Source organism: Microcaecilia unicolor, chromosome 3 (assembly GCF_901765095.1).
Source record: "Microcaecilia unicolor chromosome 3, aMicUni1.1, whole genome shotgun sequence".
Taxonomy (NCBI): Eukaryota; Metazoa; Chordata; class Amphibia; order Gymnophiona; family Siphonopidae; genus Microcaecilia; species Microcaecilia unicolor.
In genome coordinates this window covers 233,742,761-233,766,528 of record NC_044033.1, presented here as the reverse complement: position 1 = coordinate 233,766,528, position 23,768 = coordinate 233,742,761, and the positions used below count along the sequence as shown (strand labels likewise).

The 23,768-nt window shown below is 44.6% G+C and overlaps 1 protein-coding gene across 1 annotated transcript in view; it reads right to left on the bottom strand.

Moving 5' to 3' along the window:
* The window catches only part of LOC115466378 (zinc finger protein 82 homolog), a 112,454-nt gene extending 89,452 nt beyond the window's left edge, over positions 1-23,002 (bottom strand). The window contains exons 1-2 of the mRNA XM_030197575.1: positions 22,931-23,002; positions 179-281 (exon numbers count right to left, since the gene is read on the bottom strand). Coding sequence (XP_030053435.1) covers positions 179-259 — 81 coding nt within the window. The 5' untranslated portion in view covers positions 260-281; positions 22,931-23,002. The remainder of the gene's footprint in view (positions 1-178; positions 282-22,930) is intronic.
* Positions 23,003-23,768: the final 766 nt, after the last annotated feature.

Genomic DNA, 23,768 nt, shown 5'->3' with positions numbered 1-23,768 from the left:
CTGGAGTTGTGACCCCCCCCCCCCCCAATCACCGGGGGGGAGGGGGGAGAAGGCGGGGAGAGAGAGATGCCAGGCAAGGGGAAGTCGTGCCCACCCACTTTGGGCTCAACCACCCAAAATGGGTGTCTTGCTACGCCCCTGGAAGTGGAGGATCTCCAGCAGAAAAATGCTTGCTCACCACTGTATATTCCTCCGAGTATGTGTTCTGGTTTGAAATCCAGGCCAGTGTTGTTGGAGGAAGCAAACCAGTCTCTGGCATCTCGGTTTCTGAAGCAGGAAACCTGAAGGGAAGTATTCAGAATAAAATGTATTTAGACAAAAGGATATGACACATTGATAAACACACAAAAAAATACATAGTCATGACATAAACTGCAGATTTATTAAGAGATTTATAAAACAGCCTTCCCAGCCCCAAAAAAGGTCACCCAAGCAGTGTACAGGACAAACAAAATAAAACAAAGAGCTTAAAATAAATTCAGTACAATAAAAAAAAATTATACAAAAGTTTGTTGTGGTCAAAAAACAGATAGCCATCTAATGATGTACACATTTATCCCAATTCCATTCCATTTATATTCCGCAACTATGGAATCAAAATGGGTTACATAAAAAAAAAAAAGGATATATATCATTTAAACAGAGCCTAGATATTTGCCAAACAAATAAAACTTCAGAGCTTTTCTAAACATAGGAATAATCTGGACAGAAACTGCTACTATGTTCTAGATCTTACAAGACTGATAAGCAAACGAACTGTCATGAACAAGCTTAAGAAATACATTCTTAACTGAAGGAAAACCTAGCCTCAACAAAGAACTAAATCAGGCCATTGCTCTACTAGAAGGGAAAGTTAATATTTGAGCATGAGGAACAGGGCAGCTGCTGGTATGCCATCGTAAAAGTCCACCCAAGTTCTAACAGGCAACCGATGAAGTTCCTTCAATGGGGGGGGGGGGGGGGGGGGGGAGGGGTGCCTGATTAAACTCCCTACATCTATATATCAATTTTGCTGCAGTGTTCTGCATCAGCTGGAGCCTATTCAAAAGCTTTTGAAATATACCAACATACAGAACACTGCAATAATCAATCTGAGAGAGGATTATCATTTGGGCAATTATACAAAACTGTTCTGGCAAGAAACATGACCATACTGCCCTCAATTGATGTAGTTTGAAAAATACATTCTTACTCAAGCTATCTGATGTTCCATGGTCAATTGGGAATCAAGAATACCCTTGATGAAGTTTCAAAATTAAGTGCCTCTCCAGAACTTAAAGAAATTGATCTGGGAATATCCACCAGAGAATCACAGAAATAAAAGTAATTTAGTTTTAGCTCTATTAAGCTTTAAATAATTGTTGTATGCCCAGTTATGAGTCCTATTAATACAGTTCAGTATTAACCTATAACCCTCTTCACATCCAGAAGTAATTGAAACCAATATAAAAATGTCATCCGTATAGGAAGAAATATGATGTATGGATTCACCTTTGCAGGACCCAAAGAACTCAAAAATGTTAAACAAAAATAGAGAAAATGGTGACCCCTGAGGAGCACCATAACAGGGTGAACAGCCCTTTGAAAAATCTTTATTTACCCCACCACCACCACCACACATATTCAAAAGGTGAAATATGGTCTTACCTGATAATTTCTTTTCCTCGATTGCTCTAGTCCAGTTCAGATCTATGGGTTATGTACCCTTTCCAGCAGATGGGGGCAGAGCCATTGAAGATTCTAGTGATACCACCAACATAAGAAGCGGTGCAGAGCTATGTATAGACAGGCAACAGTCCCAAGTATCCTCCAAATCCTTCAGGAGTCAAGGAAAGGACACGAAAATTATCACATAAAAACAAATTTCTGTCTAGATCCATGGGATGTACCAAAGTTTTAATCTCAGAGCACGGGAGAAAATTGGAGATACTACCCTTTATGCAGCCTGCAACCTGGTTGCAGTGGACCTGAAGGCCTTGAGGAACCTCTTTCTTCTTGAGAACATTTAGCCAACTCAATCAACAACCCACTATGCAAAGATTCTGAGGATGCCTGTCTTTTGCGTGGACCACAAAATAGCACAAAGATTATCTGAAATCTGAACAGGGTCAGTAGCCTTCAAGTAATATAGCAGCATTGTAAATATCCAACTTATAAAGTACCTGGGACCTACCCTACACCATGGATTCTCAAAAAGGCTGGAAGAGAAACCACCTGGTTCATATGAATGCTAAAGACCACCTTCAGTAAAAAAGGAAGGAACAGTGCTGTCTGAAATCCTCCAAGCTGAATAGCCAGACACAAGGAACACTAACTTCAGAATAAGACCTCTCAAGCAGGAGCACAGACTTGGCTCTCTCCATCTACAGCTTTTTCAGTTCCCTTCAAAATACATTTTTTGGGAACCAAGACATCCTTCCAGCTACGCTTCCTGGGTCAGGCCGTCTTCCAGTCCCACACTCAAAGAAAAAAGGGCTCCATCCAAATTGTATTACTGATACTGATGTCCCTCCCGACACAGGCGTTCTGCCGAAACACAGCCCGTGTCAGGTCCCTCATTAAAAGTTGGATACAAACCCACTCTTGGAGGCCCATTGTGCTTTTTTTTTTTGTTTGTTTTACTTAGCATCAGGGGTGTGCTGGTAAATTGTTAACAGGGGGCTCTCTCTCGCCAGCAAAGTAAAAGAGAATTCAGGAGGGGTCCAAGCCCACATTTTGGGATCCATTTGTTAAAGTAGCCATGGAGAACCGGCTCCCAAAATTCTTAAAAACTTAACAAACGGCTCTCGAGAGCCTGTGAGAGCCTGCTCCAGCACATCACTGCTTAGCATCATCATCATCTGTGCTTTGCATTCCCTTTCCTTTGTTATCTATGCTGCTATGCACAAAAATAACCTATTTAGAGACATTGCCCCAGACACTTTCTTAAGTAAGACAAAATCCTGCAAATTTCTCAGAACCTATACAGCAAACCTTAACAGCACCAGCTCCCAAGACACAAATGTCAACCATACTTTTTTTATGTTTAAATCTTTTTATTAATTGGAACCATACAATGCAAAAAACCAACTGCAATGTAATCCATAATCTGTGATACTTTCAGGGGCATTTTCGAAAGAGAAGGGCGCCCATCTTCCAACACAAATCGGGAGACAGGCGTCCTTCTCTCAGGGTTGCCCAAATCGGTATAATCGAAAGCCGATTTTGGGTACCTTCAACTGCATTCCGTCGCGGGGACGACCAAAGTTCCCGGGGGCATGTCGGCAGCGTACCGAAGGCGGGACGGGGGCATGCTTAAGAGATGGGCATCCTTGGCCGATAATGGAAAAAAGAAGGGCGTCCCTGACGAGCATTTGGTTGATTTCACTTGGTCCATTTTTTTTTCACGACCAAGCCTCAAAAAGGTGCCCGAACTGACCAGATGACCAGGAGGGAATCGGGGATCACCTCCCCTTACTCCCCCAGTGGTCACCAACCCCCTCCCACCCCCCCCCCCCCCCCCCAAAAAAAAAAAAAATTAAAAAACATTTTTTCCAGCCTCTATGCCAGCCTCAAATGTCATACCCAGCTACATCACAGCAGTATGCAGGTCCCTGGAGCAGTTTTTAGTGGGTGCAGTGCACTTCAGGCAGGCGGACCCAGACCCCCCCCCTACCTGTTACACTTGTGGTGGTAAATGGGAGCCCTCCAAAACCCACCACTAACCCACTGTACCCACATGTAGGTGCCCCCCTTCATCCCTAAGGGCTATGGTAGTGGTTGTGGGTTTTGGGGGGCTCAGAACCCAAGATAAGGGAGCTATGCACCTGGAAGCAATGTCTGAAGTCCACTGCAGTGCCCCCTAGGGTGCCCGGCTGGTGTCCTGGCATGCCAGGGGGACCAGCGCACTATGAATACAGGCTCCTCCCATGCCCAAATGCCTTGGATTTGGTAGTTTTTGAGATGGGCGTCCTCGGTTTCCATTATCAGTGAAAACAGAGGTCGCCGATTTCTAAGGTCGACCTAAATGTGGAGATTTGGGCGTCCCCAACCATATTATCGAAACGAAAGATGGACACCCATCTTGTTTCGATAATACGGGATTCCCCGCCCCTTCGTCGGGACGTCCTTAGAGGTGGGCGCCCTTGTTCGATTATGCCCCTCCACATTGACTAGAAAAGAATGTATCAAGGAATACAAACTGCTATGGCTCAAATGCATGTTTGAACCATGATAATATGCAAAGGACTGATTTGATGTCTATGTATAAAATTTAACATATATAAAAAAAATATCACATCAGCAAAGAAGAAAGCAAATAGAATGTTAGGTATTATTAGAAAAGGAATGAAAAACAGAAACAATGACGTTATAATGCTTTTATATTGCTCCATGGTGCGACCAAACCTTGAATATTGTGTTCAATTCTGGTCATCACATCTGATATAGTGGAATTATTTGGGGGTTTTTTGTTTGTTACATTTATATCCCACATATTCCCACCTGTTTGCAGGCTCAATGTGGCTTACGTAGTACCGGAGAGGTGTTACAGACTCTGGTGTAAACAAATACAAAGTGATGCTGTGGTAACAAAGTTCCACACTAGGGAATCGTACAACGGAAGAATTGTATTATGTCTATTACGTTCTTTAGTTTTGTTGTGTTGCAGAGATCAGGCATTTAAGTTGGATCGGTAGGGTATGCCTTTTTAAACATGTTAGTGTTTAGCGTTTTCTGGAAGTTTAGGTGGTTGTTCGTAGTTTTCAAGGCTTTTGGTAATGCGTTCCACAGTTGTGTGCTTATGTAGGAAAAACTGGACGCGTAAGTTGATTTGTATTTGAGTCCTTTGCAGCTTGGGTAGTGCAGATTTAGGTACGTTCGTGTTGATTTGGATATGTTTCTAGTTGGTAGGTCAATCAAGCTTCACCGTAGATAATTTTGTGAACCAGAGTGCAGATTTTGAAAGCAATGCGTTCTTTGATTGGGAGCCAGTGTAGTTTTTCACGAAGGGGCTTTGCACTTTCAAATCGCGTTTTTCCTAAGACAAGCCTGGCTGCCGTGTTTTGAGCGGTCTGAAGTTTAAGGTTTGTTCTTTGCATCCTTCATAAATTCCATTGCAATAGTCTACATGGCTTAGTACCATTGATTATATCATGTTGCAAAATATTACCCTCTGGAAGAATTGTTTCACACGTTTGAGATTCCACATTGAGTGGAACATTTTCTTTGTTGTGGATATCACTTTGCTCTCTAGTGTTAAGTTGTGGTCCACTGTAACGCCGAGGATTTTCAGACTGTCTGAGATAGGGAGGGTGTAATCTGGGGTTATCCGTGCTGTATAGGGATGAGAGGATGAGACTGATTTTTCTTTATTTAGTTTTAGTTGAAATGCATTTGCCCAAGAGTCCATGATGTTCAAGCTGATCTTGATTTCGTTGGTGATTTGTCAGTTTAGATTTGTAAGGAATGAATATTGTGACATCATTTGCATAAATGAAAGGGTTCAGGCCTTGGTTGGATAAGGACTTGGCTAGTGGGGTCATCATTAGGTTGAAGAGTATCAGTGATAGTGGTGATCTTTGAGGTACTCCGCAGTCTGCTTTCCATGGTGATGATAGTTTTGAGTTTGATTTTACTTGATATGTTCTTGAGGTTAGGAAACCCTTGATCCAGCTAAGTATGTTTCCCCCAATCCCGAACTTATCTAGTAGTCTTATTTATATTTATTGGTTTACCATGTTGCATGCACTAGACATGTCGAATTGGAGGAGAATGCTTTTGCCTATTGCCATTTCCTGCTTGAATTTGGCTAGGAGAGTGAGTAGTACTGTTTCTGTGCTGTGGAGTGGGCAAAAACCCGACTGTGATTCGTGTAATATTGAGAAGTTGTGTATATAATCTGTAAGTTGTTTGGCTGCCATATTTTCCATCAGTTTGACTGACAACGGAATGGATGCTACTGGACGGTAGTTAGTGATTTCATTTGGGATTTTTTCTTGGTGTCTTTTGTTATCGGAGTGTGTAGGATATTGCCATTTTCCTTAGGGAAGAGACCTTGCTGAAGCATGTAGTTTAGGTGGGATGTGAGATCTACTATGAAGCTGTCGGGGGTGGACTTCATTAGGTAGTTGGAACAGGTATCTAGTTTACAGTGAGTGTTTGATCGCCTGTGCAACTGCATTGACGGTAAGGAGGACGAATTTTAACCAGGTTCGGTCGGCCGGATATTCTCCAGTGGTTGGGTCCAACTCATTAAGGAAGATTTCGATGTCAGTGTTGTCCTGAGGTAGTGTGTTGCGTGGGTTTGCAATTGTTTCATTGAAATACTTAGCAAGTTTGTCTGCAGATGGGATGTCTGTATTCGATGTAGTGACCAAGTTGGTGTCTAGGAGTTTGTTCACAAGTTAGTTTAATTTCTTCGTGTCTTTGTAATCTGTCCCTATTTTAGTTTCATAGTATGATCTTTTGGTTTATTGCGTATTTGTATTTTCTTTGTGATTGTTTCCACGTGTTCAGTATGTGTTCATCTTTTGTTTTTCTCCATGCTCATTCGAGTTTCCTGGATTGTGTTTTTAGCTTTTTCAGTTCATCATTGAACCATGTTATCAAGTTATGCTTACGTGAAGTTCTTGTTCGTAAGGGTGCTATTTCATCTAGTATGCTTTTGCATCTTTTATCCCATTCCTCAAGGTAATATATGGAGTCTGTTTGTGCTGTCCATTCATTGTTGTATATCTGTTGCCAGAATGTTTTTGTGTCTACTTGACCTCTTGTGCTGTAGGATGTGTGTTCTTGTATTTGGTGTAATCCCTTCTTCTGCCAGTGTAGGGATAAGTTTAATTTGTAGTGATCAGACCAGGGTGTTTCTGTCCACTATTATTAGGTTCTGGTCTGTTGACAGTTTGTGTGAGATAAGATCAAGTGTGCGCTCTTTGGCGTGGGTTGCTTGCATTTGTGGCCATTTGAGATCCCATAGGTGGAGGAATTCCTTACATTCACATTCGTTGGGTTTGGGTCTTCTAGGTGAAGGTTGATGTCTCCTAATACTAATACATTGGAGTTGGTTACACATGTTTGAAATGAAGTCCATGAAGTTAGTCTGGCCTTTGTTCCAATTACCTGGAGCTCTGTAAAACAAGACACAATTCAAGTGATCACACAGAGTTTTGTTGTGGATTCTGATTGAGGCAATTTCAAGTTGAGGTGTCATGGACTCGGCAATGGTTTCAGTAGTAAAGTGGGATTGATAGATTAGTGCTATGCCTCCGCCTCTCTTTTCCTTTCTGGTCCAGTGGGTGATTTTGTAGCCTGGAGGGCACTGGTCTAGGATTATGGGGTCCTTTTGGTCGTGGATCCAGGTTTCAGTGATGAAGAGTAGGTCAAGGTCTTCTGCCATGATACAGTCTTAGTATTGCTGTTTTGTTTACTACGGATCTGACGTTGATTTAGCCCACTTGGATTGTTTGGAATGGGTCTTCAGCATCTGGTGTTGTGTGGACTTTTATTAGTTGTCATTTATTTGTTGAGGTGAGTTTGTTTGGACCCTTCTTTGCATTCTGTGGTGGTTGTCCGCATGTTGGTGTTCTTCCTTCGTTTACGTTGTTGTCAGTTTGATGAGGTGTGGTGTATCTGATCAATCTTTGATGATTGTATAGTATGCGTATAACGTTACTTTTTGCAAGAGGGGTGGTTAGTGTTAAGCGGATCAGTGTTAAGGAGTAGATTATTAGGAGTAGTTTGAAGGTATTCATTTTTTTTTTTGTTACATTTGTACCCCGCACTTCCTCACTCATGGCAGGCTCAATGCGGCTTACATGGGGCAATGGAGGGTTAAGTGACTTGCCCAGAGTCAAAAGGAGCTGCCTGTGCCTGAAGTGGGAATCGAACTCAGTTCCTCAGTTCCCCAGGACCAAAGTCCACCACCCTAACCACTAGGTCACTCCTCCTCTTTTCGCTGTGGGCTACTAATAAGACCGAGTTCTGATGACTGGATGCATGATAAGGCTTTTTTTCTTTGGTGTGGAGTCTGGTGTTCTGGTCTTGTGTGTTATTTCAGGCTTCCCTCTCTTACTGACTTAAGAAGAGGGTCTGCCTTTCAGCTGTTGAGATCAGTACTGGATCAGGTTTCAGTGATGAGATAATGAGCAGAGGAGGAGGGAGAGTAGATCTGAGTCAGGGTCCTCCCTCAATCAGTCTCTTAGCAACTAATTGCTTCCCACCCTCCTTGCCCAGGAGATCTTCAGGGCTCAGATTTCTGACTTTGGCTGGAGGAAGAGGGAGGGGAACTTCAGAGCACCTTCAAGATAATTAGCACAGAGATGTGACAAATGCAACACAAGGAACTCAAGTTGGAAGATTATGTCTCACTCTGATATCCTGCTTCAAAGTTTCTGATCCATTAACACTTTAAGCTAATTTCATTTCTTAATCCTTTTTATGCTTGCTTAAAATGTTAAAATCTTCATAGATTTGCCAATTTAAAAAAAAAACAGTTTTCCTCCTGACTTCTCTGGCTGCCTTTGACTACTAAGGACCCAGAGGGGAGGGGTTGCTCTTGAGCAGGGAAAGGTGCCTGAAAGACAAAAGGAAGGTACTTGACTTAATTGCTCTTAGGAATGTGATCAGTGCTAGCACAGTCTCTCAGAGATTCTGGTGTTGAACTTCCACAAATCTGTTTTTTCATAATCTTAACATTTCTGATAAATGCACTTAAACAATCCTGAACATTGCTTTTCTTAGCTACAAGTTCACTTGAATGCAGATCAGTTACCATCCAGAATAATACAAGCAAAGTTACTTGATTCACTTTTCCTTTCTGGTTTGATTAACTCACACAAATCTGCCTCTTCACAAACTTAACTCTTCTGACAAATGCACTTAGACCGCTCCAAACATCGCTTGTGTGCAGACCGGTTAACATCCAGAACATTTGGTTTATATGTGATTCACCCTTTCATTTCTGGTTTGATTAACTTACATGAATCTGCCTCTTCACAAGCTTAACTTTCCTGGGTTAGATTAAATGCAGTACAGATGGCTCTTTTAAAGGCACGCTTGTGACTTGTCTGCAAAGATTCAGTTCTAACCTCAGTTGAAAATGGAAAGTTTTACCTGCGTGCAGGACTTTGTGCTGGTCAGGAACAATCAACAACCATCTACCATTCATAAAAATGTTGAAGACCCATCTCTTCAAGAAAGCTTACCCAACTTAACTTTTTAAGCCCACCCACATGATTCCTGCCCCGATTATTATACCTTTGACCATGTCTCACAATCTCCTTATGCTCATTCCTCAATCTCTTCCTCTCCATCCTTCCTACTCCTTACCCCCTCCCAATCTCTTCTCCTTTTGCTCATCCTATCTTTGTTTAGCTCTCCATGCTCAATTTACATATCCTCAAAACCCCACTACTACTACGTTTACTACAACTTGTAACATTCTCCTTCAAGACTTTGTAATTCTATTTACTATGTAAGCTGCATTGAACCTGCTATGTGTGGGAAAGCGCGGGGTACAAATGTAATTAATAATAATAAGACAGAGTCTGAGGAAAGCGAGGTTTTTGAGCGGAAGCACTACCTCGTCTACACCCTCACGCTTCTCGAAAATGAGACTCAGCTGCCCAGAGATGAGACTTAGGCTTGTCCTCAGGTAGCCGCTGCACCCTAGAATCTTCCAGGTCTTTAAAAATTGGGAAGAGATGTGAATCAGGTCATCCATTACGGCTGCCACAAAGGCAGCTCCCAAACACCAGGGGTGCTACTTTGAATGATGGAGGAAGCTGTCCAGGCCATGTAACCACTACAAACTGCTGCTTGTACTACCAAAGCCAAATATGCAAAGAGCTGCTTAAGAATCAAATCAACCTTATCCTTGTGGGCTTTCTTTAAAGAGCTGAACTGCCTTCCACTAGAAAGGTAACCAGCCCCTCCCCCCAGGATCCAATAGCTGAGTAAGCTCCCCCCCCCCCCCATTCAACGTGCCCCTGGAACCCTGACAAGGCCAGTCAGAGGCATTCTGTGAGGACTATGGAAAATGACGCCATAAAGGCCCATCCACCTTACAATCCCAAGTCTTGTGAAGGGGGAGGAACACTAGCTGCCCCACCCACACCCAAGGAGGAGGGAGCATGATCATCTGAGACCATGTCTAAAGTATGGTCCAGGAACAAAATGGCTGCCATGGTGTGAACAGAGGCCTCAATCTCTTGCTCTGGCCCCCGGGTCACTATCCCAAGCTTCCCCTGCATCCTTTTGAGCTCCCTATCACATATGGGGCAAAAAGAGCCTGCTGCCATTTTCTAGCTTGAGGACAAACAGGCCCCACAGAGCCAGCCAGCATGCGAAGAACACCAGACTATACCAGCCATGGCATGCAAACCATTCTCCCCAACCAGACTGGATGTCCTGTGTCCTGCTCAGACTGTCCAGCCATTAGCTATAAATAAGGATGGACAAAACTCCTTACCCTCAGCCTGCTTCTCTGTCCCTGATAGCTATTTCCTCTTTTTTTAATTTGGTAAAGCTGCACTCCCTCCGCAGGGAGAAGCTGTTTTCTCTTTTCTTGACTCCTCTCTAGAAGCTGGGGGAGGGGATGACTTAAACCTGCTGATGTGGCCTCACTGCAGAAAGTCTCTCGCAATGAAGGCCCAAGGATAACGCTCCAGATGACAAAACAAAAAGATGGCCACCAACAACCCTCCACCTCAATCAGGAACTGAATCATGACTCAGACAATGGGAGGGAGTCCTCTAGTGAGGCTGTGATCACAAGACCAAAGGGCCATAACCTTAGGCTTGAGGAATGAGGCCTACTACATAAGAATAGTCATACTAGGTCAGATCAATGGTCCATCTAGCTCAGTATCCTGCTTCCGACAGTGACCAATCCAGGTCACAAGTTCCTGGCAGAAACCCAATTAGTAGCAACATTCCCCCTGTCCATCTCAATAACAGACTATGGACTTTTCCTCCAAGAACTTGTCCAAACATTTTTTAAACCCAGATATGCTAACCACATCCTCCGGCAGCGAGTTCCAGATCTGAATTATTTGTTGAATGAAAATATTTCCTCTTATTTATTTTAAAAGTATTAACAATGTAATTTCATTCAGTGTTCCCTGGTCTTTGTACTTTTTTAAAAGAGTGAAAAATTGATTCACTTCTACCCTTTCTACTCCACTCAGGATTTTATAGACCTCAATCATATCCCCCTTCAGCCATCTCTTTTCCAAGTTGAAGAGCCCTAACCTCTTTAGCCTTTTCTCATACGGGAAGTGTTCCACCTTCTTTATCATTCTGGTTACTCTTTGATCCTTTTCTAATTCCACTATATCTCTTTTGAGATATGGTGACCAGAATTGAGTACATTACTCAAGGTGAGGTCGCACCATGGAGCGATACAAAGGCATTATAATATTCTTGGTCTTATTTTGCATCCCTTTCCTAATAATTCCTAGCATCCTGTTTGCTTTTTTGGCCCCCGCCACACACTGGGCAGAAGATTTCAGTGTATTGTTTACAATGACACCTAGATCTTCTTGATGGAGATGGACCCCAGCATCAGTTAACTATGATTCAGATTATTCTTTCTAATGTACATCACATTTGTATAGAGCTGTTTGGTTTTTCAGATCAGTCAGCTTTGTATAACATTCCCTTTTTTTTTTTTTTTATCTAATAGGGCGATTAGCTAGTTTGTGTCTTGGTTTTCTCACAGACCACAGACAGGCTTGCTTAGGCCTAGTAATGGGCCACAAACTTTAACAAGTGTCTGTTTGTTTGCTTCAAACAGACTCTGAATTAACAGAGCCATTTTCAATGAAGGACCAGAATGAGTGATAGGTATTCAAGGGAGAAAGATTACAAACGGCAAATGATGAATATTTGAGAAAAATACCAAAGAAACAGAATTATGTGAAGGTGACCTTAGAGGTCAGAGTTGAAGAATACCAGATAAGTAAGAGAGAAAATATAAGGCATTGTGTTTGGACAAAATTAAGCTTCAGTATTCAGTCTGAGTACATCTTGTTCTAGAACAGAATCTGACAGCTTCCAAAGGAAAGAGAGAGAATTTTATTTTCCTTAGACTGAAATTTGGACTGATATAAATAAGAATTCAATTTTCTGTACTACTGGGATAAAATAATTTTTATTGTAACCATTTATTTACTCTAATAAATGTTAGCATTATTATAAAAGAGAAAAACTGTACTCAAATGTTTTTCCTTTGCCAGAAGGGCTTGCTTTTTTTTTAGACTCTTCTGTTCAGCTCCCTTTTCGAGGCAAAAAGGGAGTGCCCTATATACACTTTGCATTTGTAATGTGCATCACTTTGCATTTGTCCACATTAAATTTCTACTTCCATTTGGATGCCCAGTCTTTCAATTTCCTAGGGTCTTCCTGCAATTTTTCACAATCAATAATGCGTTTTGACAACTTTGAACAGTTTTGGGTCATCTGCAAATATCACCTCACTCATCAAGAAGAGGAACACAGAGAGGAATACTGTATGAAACTGAAAGAAGCCAAGAGAGAGATACGTCTGGCAGAAGAACAAATGGCTAGAAACATAAGGAGGGGTGACAAACATTTCTTCGGGTATTATTAGTGAAAGGAGGAAGACTAAAAATGGAATTGTGAGATTGAAAGATGTTGCAAACCGCTATGTGGATAATGATGAAGAAAAAGCATTAGCTAAACAAATACTTCTGTTCTGTTTTTGTTTTGTTTTTTTACATTTTCTTTATTGTTTTTTTTTACAATAAACTGGGTACATCCATGACCAATCGGTCTGAAAAGCCTTAATTGCAACAACATTGCTTAACTTATCATAACAATGCAAACACTATAGTTTTCCACTCTTACGTCCCTTCTAACCTTCCCATCCCATCTCCCCCACTCCCACCCTTTCCACCCCCTGACGGCAGCCAGATTACCTCCCGTTTCTGTTCGTATGGCTCCCAGATTTTCTGGAATACCACAAGTAAACCTTTCCTCATCGCAGTCAGCTTGGACATCTGATATCTATATTCTACTTTGTATCCTACTCTTTGTATAGAAGGTGCTTCTACTCTGCATTTTGGCCGCAGCAAAAATTTGGATCACTAACTTATGTTCCTGTACCCGGGTCTTTTTGGGGCGGACATGAAGTAGGCAATATTCTATCTGTCGTGTGTAACCCCCCCTTACCCAGGCTGTTGACCACTGTCACAATCTGTTCCCAGAATGTGCACACCTTGGGACATTCCCACCATCTAATATAATAAAACGCACCGTGAACGTTCTAATGAGGACAACGTTCTGAAGCCATCTGACGTCACTCCCTGAGTCCCTGGTTCGTGGGGTTCGTGGCGTTCGTGGTGTGAAGCCATCCAGCCGTCTCTGCCCCGCCCTCGCGCCTAAACAAACAAATACGGAAGCGAAGCGTCAGGGAAGGAGGCGGCGCTCCCGACGTCTAGCCTTCCCTTCGCTGTGTTCCGCCTTCAAAACAAGGCGGAACACAGCGAAGGGAAAGCTAGACGTCGGGAGCGCCGCCTCCTTCCCTGACGCTTCGCTGCACGAACCGCCACGGAGGTAAAGTTAAAAAGAATAAAAAAAAAAAAAAAGGGATGCATGGATGCGAAGGGGGGGGGCATGGATGCGAAGGGGGGGGGGGAGAAGAGGGTGGGCCAGGCTGGGACATGGGAGAGAGAGTAGCATGGATGCGAGGGGGGGGGTCATGGAAGGGCGAGAGGGGACTTGCTGGAAAAGGATGAATGGAGGCGGCAGGGGACAGAGGAGCATGGATGGGTATGGATTAGGAGGGCAGGGCACAGGGAGAGAGGGGAATTACTGGAAATGGATGAATGGAGGGGGCAGGGGACAGAGGAGCATGGATGGGCATGGATTGGGAGGGCAGGACTCAGGGAGAGAGGGAAATTGCTGGATAGGGAAAAATGGAGGGGCCAGGTGACAGATGAGCATGGATGGGCATGGATTGGAAGGGCAGGACTCAGGGAGAGAGGGAAATTGCTGGATAGGGAAAAATGGAGGGGCCAGGTGACAGATGAGCATGGATGGGCATGGATTGGAAGGGCAGGACTCAGGGAGAGGGGAATTGCTGGATAGGGATGAATGGAGGGGACAGATGGGCATGGATGGATATGGATTGCAGAGCAGGCCTCAGGCAGAGAGGGGAAATGCTGGATAGGGAAAAATGGAGGGGCCAGGTGACAGATGAGCATGGATGGGCATGGATTGGAAGGGCAGGACTCAGGGAGAGGGGAATTGCTGGATAGGGATGAATGGAGGGGACAGATGGGCATGGATGGATATGGATTGCAGAGCAGGCCTCAGGCAGAGAGGGGAAATGCTGGATAGGGAAAAATGGAGGGGCCAGGTGACAGAGGAGCATGGATGGGCATGGATTGGAATGGCAGGACTCAGGGAGAGGGGAATTGCTGCATAGGGATGAATGGCGGGGACAGATGGGCATGGATGGATATGGATTGCAGGGCAGGCCTCAGGCAGAGAGGGGAAATACTGGATAGGGATGAATGGAGGGGGCAGGTGACAGACAAACATGGATGGCCATGGATTGGGAGGGCAGGGCTCAGGGACAGAGGGGAATTGCTGGAAAAGGATGAATGGAGGGGGCAGGGGACAGATGGCCATGGATTGGGAGGGCACGGCTCACACTGTCTCTCTCATATACAATGTCTTTCTGACTCTCACTCTCACACACTGTCTCACACAGTATCACATTCACTCTCTATGTGCCACACAGTCACTCACACACTCGCTTGGTGTCATACACTCACTCTCACAGAGAATCTGTGTCTCACACACACTCTGTCTCTTGCCCACACACACACACTCTCTCTCACACTGTGTCTCACAAACACACTTGCACACACTCTCATTCTCACACACACTCTCTCACAAACACACTCACACCCAGAGTCACTCTCTCTCTCACACACTCACACTTTCACTCTGACTCTCAAACACTCACTCTCACATACACTCTCCCAAACATACACACTCCAAGGAAAACCTTGCTAGCGCCCGTTTCATTTGTGTCAGAAACGGGCCTTTTTTACTAGTATATGCATAAAAGTTCCTCTCCCCCCACATTCTCTCCAACAGTTCATTGAGACATTCAAATAGATCTTATGAAGTCGCACTGGCGTATAATACCACCAATACAGAATCTTATATCCGTTTTCAACCAGTGGCTGGGTGATTGATGATTTTAACAAAAACCGAAAACTATTGGCCCACCATCTCGTGGAGAAATTCTTTTGTACTGCTTTTTCCCATCTATCTGTATAAAATTCTAGTGGTGAGGTCAGGAGCAATAGTGCTCTATATATTCTTGTTATACATCCTTTTCCCCCACCTTCTCTTAGTGCCCATTCTATGCCCATCTCCACTAGATTGAGCTCATCCCTTGCCCTCCTCTGAATAAAATTCCTCAAACACTGATAAAAAACGAGGTCCTTGTCATCCAGATCATAATCCTCTTTCACTGTCTCAAAACCTTTGATTTCTCCCTCTTCCCATAGTTGTCCCAGCATATATAGCCCTTTATTAGCCCATATCTGGAAGGGTTTTTTCCTCTGCCCCTAGTGGGAAGCCTGGAGCCCCGCATATGTCTGTTTGTAAAAAATAGTCGCTCACGGAACACTTTAGATCTAATTTGTAGCCTTGTGGTAAGTAGATGGGCCATCCCCACAGGCAATCTACGTGCTGCCGCCAGAATCTGCGTTTTCGGCTGCCATAGTACATTGCCCAAGTACCTAGTGCCCATCCAAACCCTTTCCCAATGAAGCCACTTCTTGTTATTACTTGGCGCCCATTCAGCCAATATTTTTAGCTGGACCGCTTGATAGTATAAGTAAAAGTCCGGGACTCCCATCCCCCCCCCCACTGCTGATGACTGATGCATCGCTCCCCTGCGGACCCTCGGCGGTTTCTTTTTCCAAATATAGGCAAACACTTTTCTGTGTAGGTGCTGGAAGAAGGAGTGTGGTATCAGCACCGGAAGGGCCATAAACAGATATAAGAGCTTGGGCAATATTATCATTTTTATTGCATTAATTCTACCTGTCCACGACACCGTCATGCTTCCCATCTGTCCAGTTCTATAAAAGGTTCTTTAACTTTATGGGGATAGTTACTACTACTACTACTATTTAGCATTTCTATAGTGCTACAAGGCATACGCAGCGCTGCACAAACATAGAAGAAAGACAGTCCCTGCTCAAAGAGCTTACAATCTAATAGTTAGCCTAATAGAGCTGCTCCACTTTGGTAGTTATCTGAACCCCCAGATATTTGATAGATTTTTGTGCCCAGAGAAATGGATATCGTACTTGTATCTCCTGTACTTCTCCCTGGGAAACTGACAGGTTAAGGATTTCCGATTTTGCTAGATTGATTTTGAAGCCTGACATCTGCCCATACTGTGCAAGCACTTTCATCACCCCTTGTAATGATTGGATCGGATGTGAGAAAGTCAGTAAAATATCATCAGCAAAAAGCATTATCTTGTGTTCGCGTTTGCCCCTAGTCACTCCTCTAATACCTGAATGTTCCCTCATTTTCCGGGCTAGGGGTTCTATAGTCAGCGCAAAAAACAAGGGGGAAGAGAGCACAGCCCTGTCTCGTGCCTCTACAAAGTCTGACCGGCCTAGACTGTCCTCCATTAATTTTTATTCTGTTCTGTTTTCACTGAAGAAAATCCTACAGAAGGACCACGATTGACTGGCAAAAGTACATATGAGAATGAAGCGGATGTAGCACCGTTCACAGAAGAGAGTGTGTATGAACAATTTAAAAATCTAAAGGTGGACAAAGCCATGGGACTGGACAGGATCCACCCCAGGATATTGAGGGAGCTCAGAGAGGTTCTGGCGGGTCCTCTTAAAGATTTAATAAATCCATGGAGACGGGAGTGGTTCCGTGGGATTGGAGAACAGCGGACGTGGTCCCTCTTCACAAAAGTGGTGATAAGGAAGAAGCTGGAAACAACAGGCCAGTAAGCCTCACGTCAGTTATTGGAAAAGTAATGGAAGCGATGCTGAAGGAAAGGATAGTGAATTTCCTGGAAGCCAATAAGTTGCAAGATCTGAGACAACATGGTTTTACCAAAGGTAAATCGTGCCAAACGAATCTCATTGAACTCTATCTGGGTGACCAGAGAACTGAATCAAGGATGTGCTATAGATGTAATCTACTTAGATTTTAGCAAAGCTTTTGACACGGTTCCCCACAGGAGGCTCTTAAATAAACTTGACAGGCTGAAGATAGGACCCAATGTGGTGAACAGGAACTAGTGGTTAATAGAATTCACTCGGATGAGGAAAACGTGAGTAGTGGAGTGCCTCAGGGATCGGTGCTGGGGCCGATTCTGTTCAATATATTTGTGAGTGACATTGCCGAAGGGTTAGAAGGTAAAGTTTACCTTTTTGCGGATTATACCAAGATTTGTAACAGAGTGGACACCCCGAAAAAGGATCTGCAGAAGCAAGAAGAATGGTCTAATTCAATGCAAAGGAATGCAAAGTGATGCACTTAGGGAGTAGAATGCGGTGAGAGTGATACATACATAGAGGGAGAGAGATCTTGGGGTTGATAGTATCTGAGGATGTGAAGGCGATGAAACAGTGTGAGAAGGCGGTGGCCATAGCCAGGTTGCTAGGCAGTAGAGAGAGAGGTGTGACCAGCAAAAGAAAGGTAAAATTATGTCTTACCTGATAATTTTCTTTCCTTTAACGCAGCAGATGAATCCAGCAACTAGGGTTAAGTCCGCCTCAGCAGGTGGAGATAGAGATAAACAAAGTAAAGGCAGTGATGCCAAACGGCCAGCTCCTTCTTTAGTTATGTCATTCGTAAGCATTTGCCAAGGCCAAAAATATTAAACCAACAACAACTAGAAACCATCCTCACTATGAAAAACAGAGAACCAAATAAGAACTTCGAAATAACTGCAACTTGATCCAGAAATCGGAATCCTTTCAGTGTTCCCATATCTGTCTGAACTCTGCGAAAGAGAACCCGGAAGGAAAAAATAGCCACACTGCGCGGAAAATGAAAAAAACATTGGCTGAACTAGGGAGGGATCCTGGATTCATCTGCTGAGTTAAAGGAAAGAAAATTAATCAGCTAAGACATAATTTTACCTTCCTTGTCACTTGCTGCAGATGAATCCAAGAACTAGTGGGATGTACCAAAGCATTTCTTAAGTAGGGCTGGAAGCCGACGCTCCCCACGCCAAAACTCCCGCCCCAAAACTCACATCCTCCCGAGCAGACACGTCTACCTGTAATGCTTCGCAAAACTATGACTGGACGCCCAAGAAGTCACCCAATAAATCTCTTCCAGAGGTAAGGCCGACGCCTCCGCCGAAGAAGCTGCCTGTGCCCGAGTAGAATGCGCCTTCAGGGCCACTAAAGACGCCCACCCTTGTAGCAGATACACCGCTCCAATGGCTTCCCTAATCCAGCGAGCAATGGAAGTCTTAGAAGCCGTCTCACCTCTTTTCGATCCCAACAAGAGCACCAAGAGATGATCCGAGTGTTGGTACTCGTTAGAGATCTGCAAGTACCGAAATAAGGCTCTCCGCACGTCCAGGAAACGTAGTAAGGCAAACTCCCCCGGATAATCCTCTCTTCAAAAAGACGGAAGATGGAAAGCAGAAACCACTTTAGGTAGAAACGACGGCACTGTCCGGATCGACACCCCTGCTTCAGAAAACTGCAAAAAAAAGGATCTCTACAAGACAAAGTCTAAATGTCAGAAATCCTCCTAGCCGAAGCAATGGCCAACAAAAACACTGTCTTAAGTGTTAGATCCTTCTCAGAAACCTTATTCAATGGCTCAAACGGTGGGGCCTGGAGGGCTCGCAGTACCACATTCAAATGCTACTCCGGGCACGGCTGCCACAGAGAAAGCCGAAGCCAAAGAGCCCCGCGTAGGAAACAGACCACATCAGAGTGAGCTGCTAAAGAGGAACCGTCCAGTTTGCCCCTAAAACAAGCTAGCATGGCCACCTGCACTCGAAGGGAATTATATGCCAATCCCTTGCTGAAGGAACTCCAGAATAACCGGAATGTCCACCCGAAAAGGTGATTCAGCACGAAAAGTACACCACGACGAGAAAGCTTTCCACACTCGCGCGTATGCTGCTGAAGTAGACTGTTTCCGTGCCCCCAAAAGAGTGGCAATGACTGGTCCTGAAAATCCCTTCTTCCTCAACCGCTGCCTCAATAGCCAGGCCGTAAAACCAAAGCGGGAGAGATTTTCCATCTGAGCTGGCCCTTATGGAAAATCCTCACGGCGGAAGAGCCCTCCGGTTGGGCAGCGAGGTCACCATCCTCCACGTCCTCTACCCCCGTCTGCTCCGAGAGAGCCACCACGGAGGGAGCTGTAGGCGACTGTATGCAGGACCCCTCCTCAGACCCCCAAAAAAGCCTGGGCTTTTTAAAGGAGGAGAACTCCTCTGGGGAAAAACCCAAAATCTCTTGGTTACCCCCAGACCACCTGAGAGGATCAAAGGCCGAAGCTGTCGCTGCCGCATGAGGGGGGGGGGGGGCAAGGCCCTTTTCAATAAAAACGCCTGATAGCAAAATAAACTCTGGTGAAAACCCCTCCCCCACAACAGAGGCGGTCGTAGCCATGGCACCTGCAACACCGCCCACAGTGCCTGACGCCCCCCCAGAGTGTACACTAAATGTGCGAAACGAGGGGTAGAAGGAGAACCATGAAAGAACAGAGCCCTGGAATCCAAATGAAGACAGCGTATCAAGGAGTAGACTATAATCAACAGTGTCAAAAGCGGCGGATAGATCAAGAAGGATGAGGATAGAGACCTTTGGATTTGGCCAGGAACAGGTCATTGGAAACTTTTGTAAGTGCAGTTTCAATTGAATGAAGAGGGCGAAAGCCAGATTGGAGTGGATCAAGAACAGCTTGAGATGAGAGAAAGTCAAGAAAGCGGCGGTGAACAGCGCGTTCAAGTAATTTGAAAAGGAAGGGGAGGAGGGAGATAGGTCGATAGTTGGAAGGACAGGTAGGATCAAGTGAAGGCTTCTTCAGGAGCGGAGTGACCACAGCATGTTTGAAGGCATCAGGAACGGTCGCAGTGGAAAGAGAGAGATTGAGGATATGACAAATAGAAGGGGTGAGAGTAGGAGAGATGGTGTTAAGAAGGTGGGTAGGAATGGGATCAGAGGAACAGGTAGTTCGTTTTGAGGAGGAGAGAAGATGTGATGTTTCTTCATCAGTGACTTCAGGAAAGGAGGAAAAGGACGGAGGGGTTGAGGAAATAGGGGAACAAACAAGGGGAGGAGCAAGGGGAGGGAGAGGTGGGGGTGGTTTTGTGGAGAATTTGAGGTTTATCTTCTGAACCTTGTCATGGAAGAACTCAGCTAGGTTCTGGGGAGATAGTGAGGGGGGAGTTAGGGGTGGAGGCACCTTGAGGAGAGAGTTTAGCATGGCGAAGAGAAGTCGAGGGTTTGAGCTCCCAAACCGAACCTGCAAAAGAAAATGTAGATGCCAAGGCATAAGCAAGTCTTTGCTCCCATTTGCTTTGTGTAAATTGATTGGGGCCTAATATCCACTCCCTAAGATGTCACAACAAGCATGCATAATTATACCATTTAAGGGAAAGCTAACCCAAATTTCCCTAAGACCAATGACCATACAGATACTCCACCCTCATGTTGAATTCCCCACCCCCTCCCTCCAGTAAAATCGTCTGCACACCCTGTCTGTCCAAGAGTTGCAGATATTTTCTTAAAAAGACGTGGTAGCATCTGCAAATCATATAGAGGCGTATTTTCAAAGCACTTAGCCTTACATAGGTTACTATGGAACTTTGTAAGGCTAAGTGCTTTGAAAATGAGCCAGACAGCCAACCAGGAAACAATTCCATTTTAAAGAGACTAATTCTGCCCGTGAGAGGTAACGGTAAATATCTCTACTTTTCCAGATGAAGTTTAGTGTCTTAAAAGCTTGTCAACATTCAACCAGTATAAACGATGTACATCCATGAATAACAGAGCCCCCAGATATCTGAAAGAATTTCCTGTCCATTTCAGTCTCTACTCTGTTCCAACCATAGCTTTTGATTTCTCCAGGTTCAATTTAAACCCGGAGCAATCTCTATATTTAGTCATACTTTCCAATGGAAAAACAAAAAAAGAAATCCTGAAGTGCCAGATTACTTGCACCATCTGCTGAGGGCAGAGACATAATGGAAGTTTTCCAGCTGTATCACTCCTAATGTCTCCAGAATACATGCTTGACCTGATAAATCGCCAAGAAACACATGCCCCGAAACTAGAGCTTACCTACTTCTCCACCTACCCAAATGCAGAAACACAATCTACAAAACCATCAAATGGCAGGATTTAGCTACCTGGGCTCCAGATGGTGGAATTCAATACCCAAAGCCATAAGAACCATCACTATCTCCGGTTCAGAAAAGAGCTGAAGACCTACCTATACAAAAAGTTCTAACACTAACCACACAAACTACAGATGTTCTACAATACATCCTAACCGAAAAACACTACTGTGATCTACCCCTAACTGCAAACTGTAAGCCACTTTGAACCAAAACTCATTTATGGAAAATAGTGGGATATAAGAATGCATAAATAAAATACATCTGGACTTGTCTAGCAAGATAAAAAAAATTCCATTTTCTTGAATTCTGACAAGTGTGTCATGTGAGCCAACCAGCAAACAGAGGCAGAGAAAGCAAAGTTACTCACCATAGCATAAGAATGCATAAATAAAATACATCTGGATTTGTCTGGCAAGATAAGACATTCCATTTTCTTGAATTCTGCTAGACTAGTCCAGACAAGTGTGTCATGTGACCCAACCAGCAGATGGAGGCAGAGAAAGCAAAGTTACTTACCATAGCAAGTGTTCTCCGAGGACAACAGGGCACATTACCACATATGGGTGGTGTCATCTGACAGCCCCAGCACGAACACTACCCAGTGTTCAAAAATTATAGAAGCCTTTGGCAGCGCTGATAGTGCATGCACGCCCACCTTCTAGACACCTGCATGGGAACGGGGTTCCCGCAGGGATGGAAGCAGCTTTGTGGAGTTCCCGCAGGGATGGAAGCAGTTCCTGCAGGATTCCCACAGGGGTGTAAGCTGCACCCATGTCAGCCTCTCACCTACCGAGTACCAAGTTCTTTGAGTGCTGTCTCCTCCTCCTTGCTTTAACAGCACAGATGTGGAAAGTCTTCCATTAAGGAGGTGATAAGCGACACAAATAGTGATGGAATTCAAAAAACTGCACGAGATGAACACAGAGGATCTCCAATTAGAAAATGGAAGTTATAAAAAAACCTAAGCTTAAATGGCTGCATGCGTGTGGGTGTGTCGAGTGACGCTTAGATGGCGATTCCAGCTGTGATGAACAAGGGCCGATACCAGACACCCTCGTATGGTCTGTGTCTCATATATGGCAATCTGGTTTAGGACGGGCTGGAAAGGTCTTAGACAGCAACTTGAGAGGCTGGAACATGAGGACAATGCTGAACAGACTTTTACGGTCTGTATCCTGCAAATTAGAAGACGAATAGGAATGGAGTGGGCTTTGACAGCAACTCCAGCAGTTGGAACTTAAGGATAGGGCCAGGCGGACTTCTATGGTCTATGTCTCAGAAATGCCAAAGAGACCATAATCACGTATATATCACGTTCACTGTTGATTTAATCATGAATTGATAACGAGTGTGACTATTGGGCAGAATAGATGGACCATTCAAGTCTTTATCTGCCATCACTTACTATGTTACTATTAATCCTCTCTGCTCCCAGGCTGATATGCAGACCTCAACTCTCACACAAGTACAAGCATCCAATGTCACCTGACCTACTAGCATATGTATGTGGCAACCTCTCAGCACACAGCTGAAGTGAATCAGAGACGAGCCTTACCTGTTCACACCAGAGTGTTTCAAGTTCCAACTTCTGTTCTTTCTTTGCCTGCAGTGCTGCAGCTCGAACCCAGAGAGAGACCAAGAGAACCAACTGGAATTTTTTTTTTTATGTACCATTAAATTCTTGCAGGACTGGATGAGGACAGGTTAAATTCTTGCGGGGATGGGTGGGAACGGGTAAGATTTCAGTCCCCGTGCAACTACCACCTTCCCACCAATCTCAGGCCCAGATGCATCAACCAAACGTTAAAAAATAAGAATCGTAAAAGTGCTTAACGATTTTTGAAAAACGAGGCATGCACTACAAAAACACTCCAGAAATGTTCGGATCGGTAATGCAAAGTAGGATGTATCACAGAATCGTTAAACTCGTCGTTAATCAGCACCTAAAGCATGCGCAGAGCAGCCCAAGAGTTATGCTGGCTGCTCTGCGCATGCCACAAAGGCCCAGCTGTCAAAACAAACAAAAAAAAAAACCCCACAAACACGTGTGTTTCGGGAGGGGGCAAAGGCACTCGTCATGAACGTCCTGCATGGACGCCTTGCCCCCCCCCCCCCCGCTGCTCCCCGCTTCCCCCACCGCACGAAAAATCTCCAATTTTAGCAGCCCCGGGCCGGCCCTCCTCTCTTCCTGTATTCTCCCACACTAGCTCCGCCTCCTGCCATGCTCCGGTCCCGTGCCCCGCCCCTTTGGTCGTGGCTGCCGCTCGCCCCGTCCAACGACCCCCCCCCCCTTTGCCTTACCGGCCCATGCAGCGCCTGTCACCTCTGCTGCACGGGCAAGAACAGCTGATCAGCGCGTCAGAAGGCCTCCTCAGACGTCCCTTCTTTCTTCC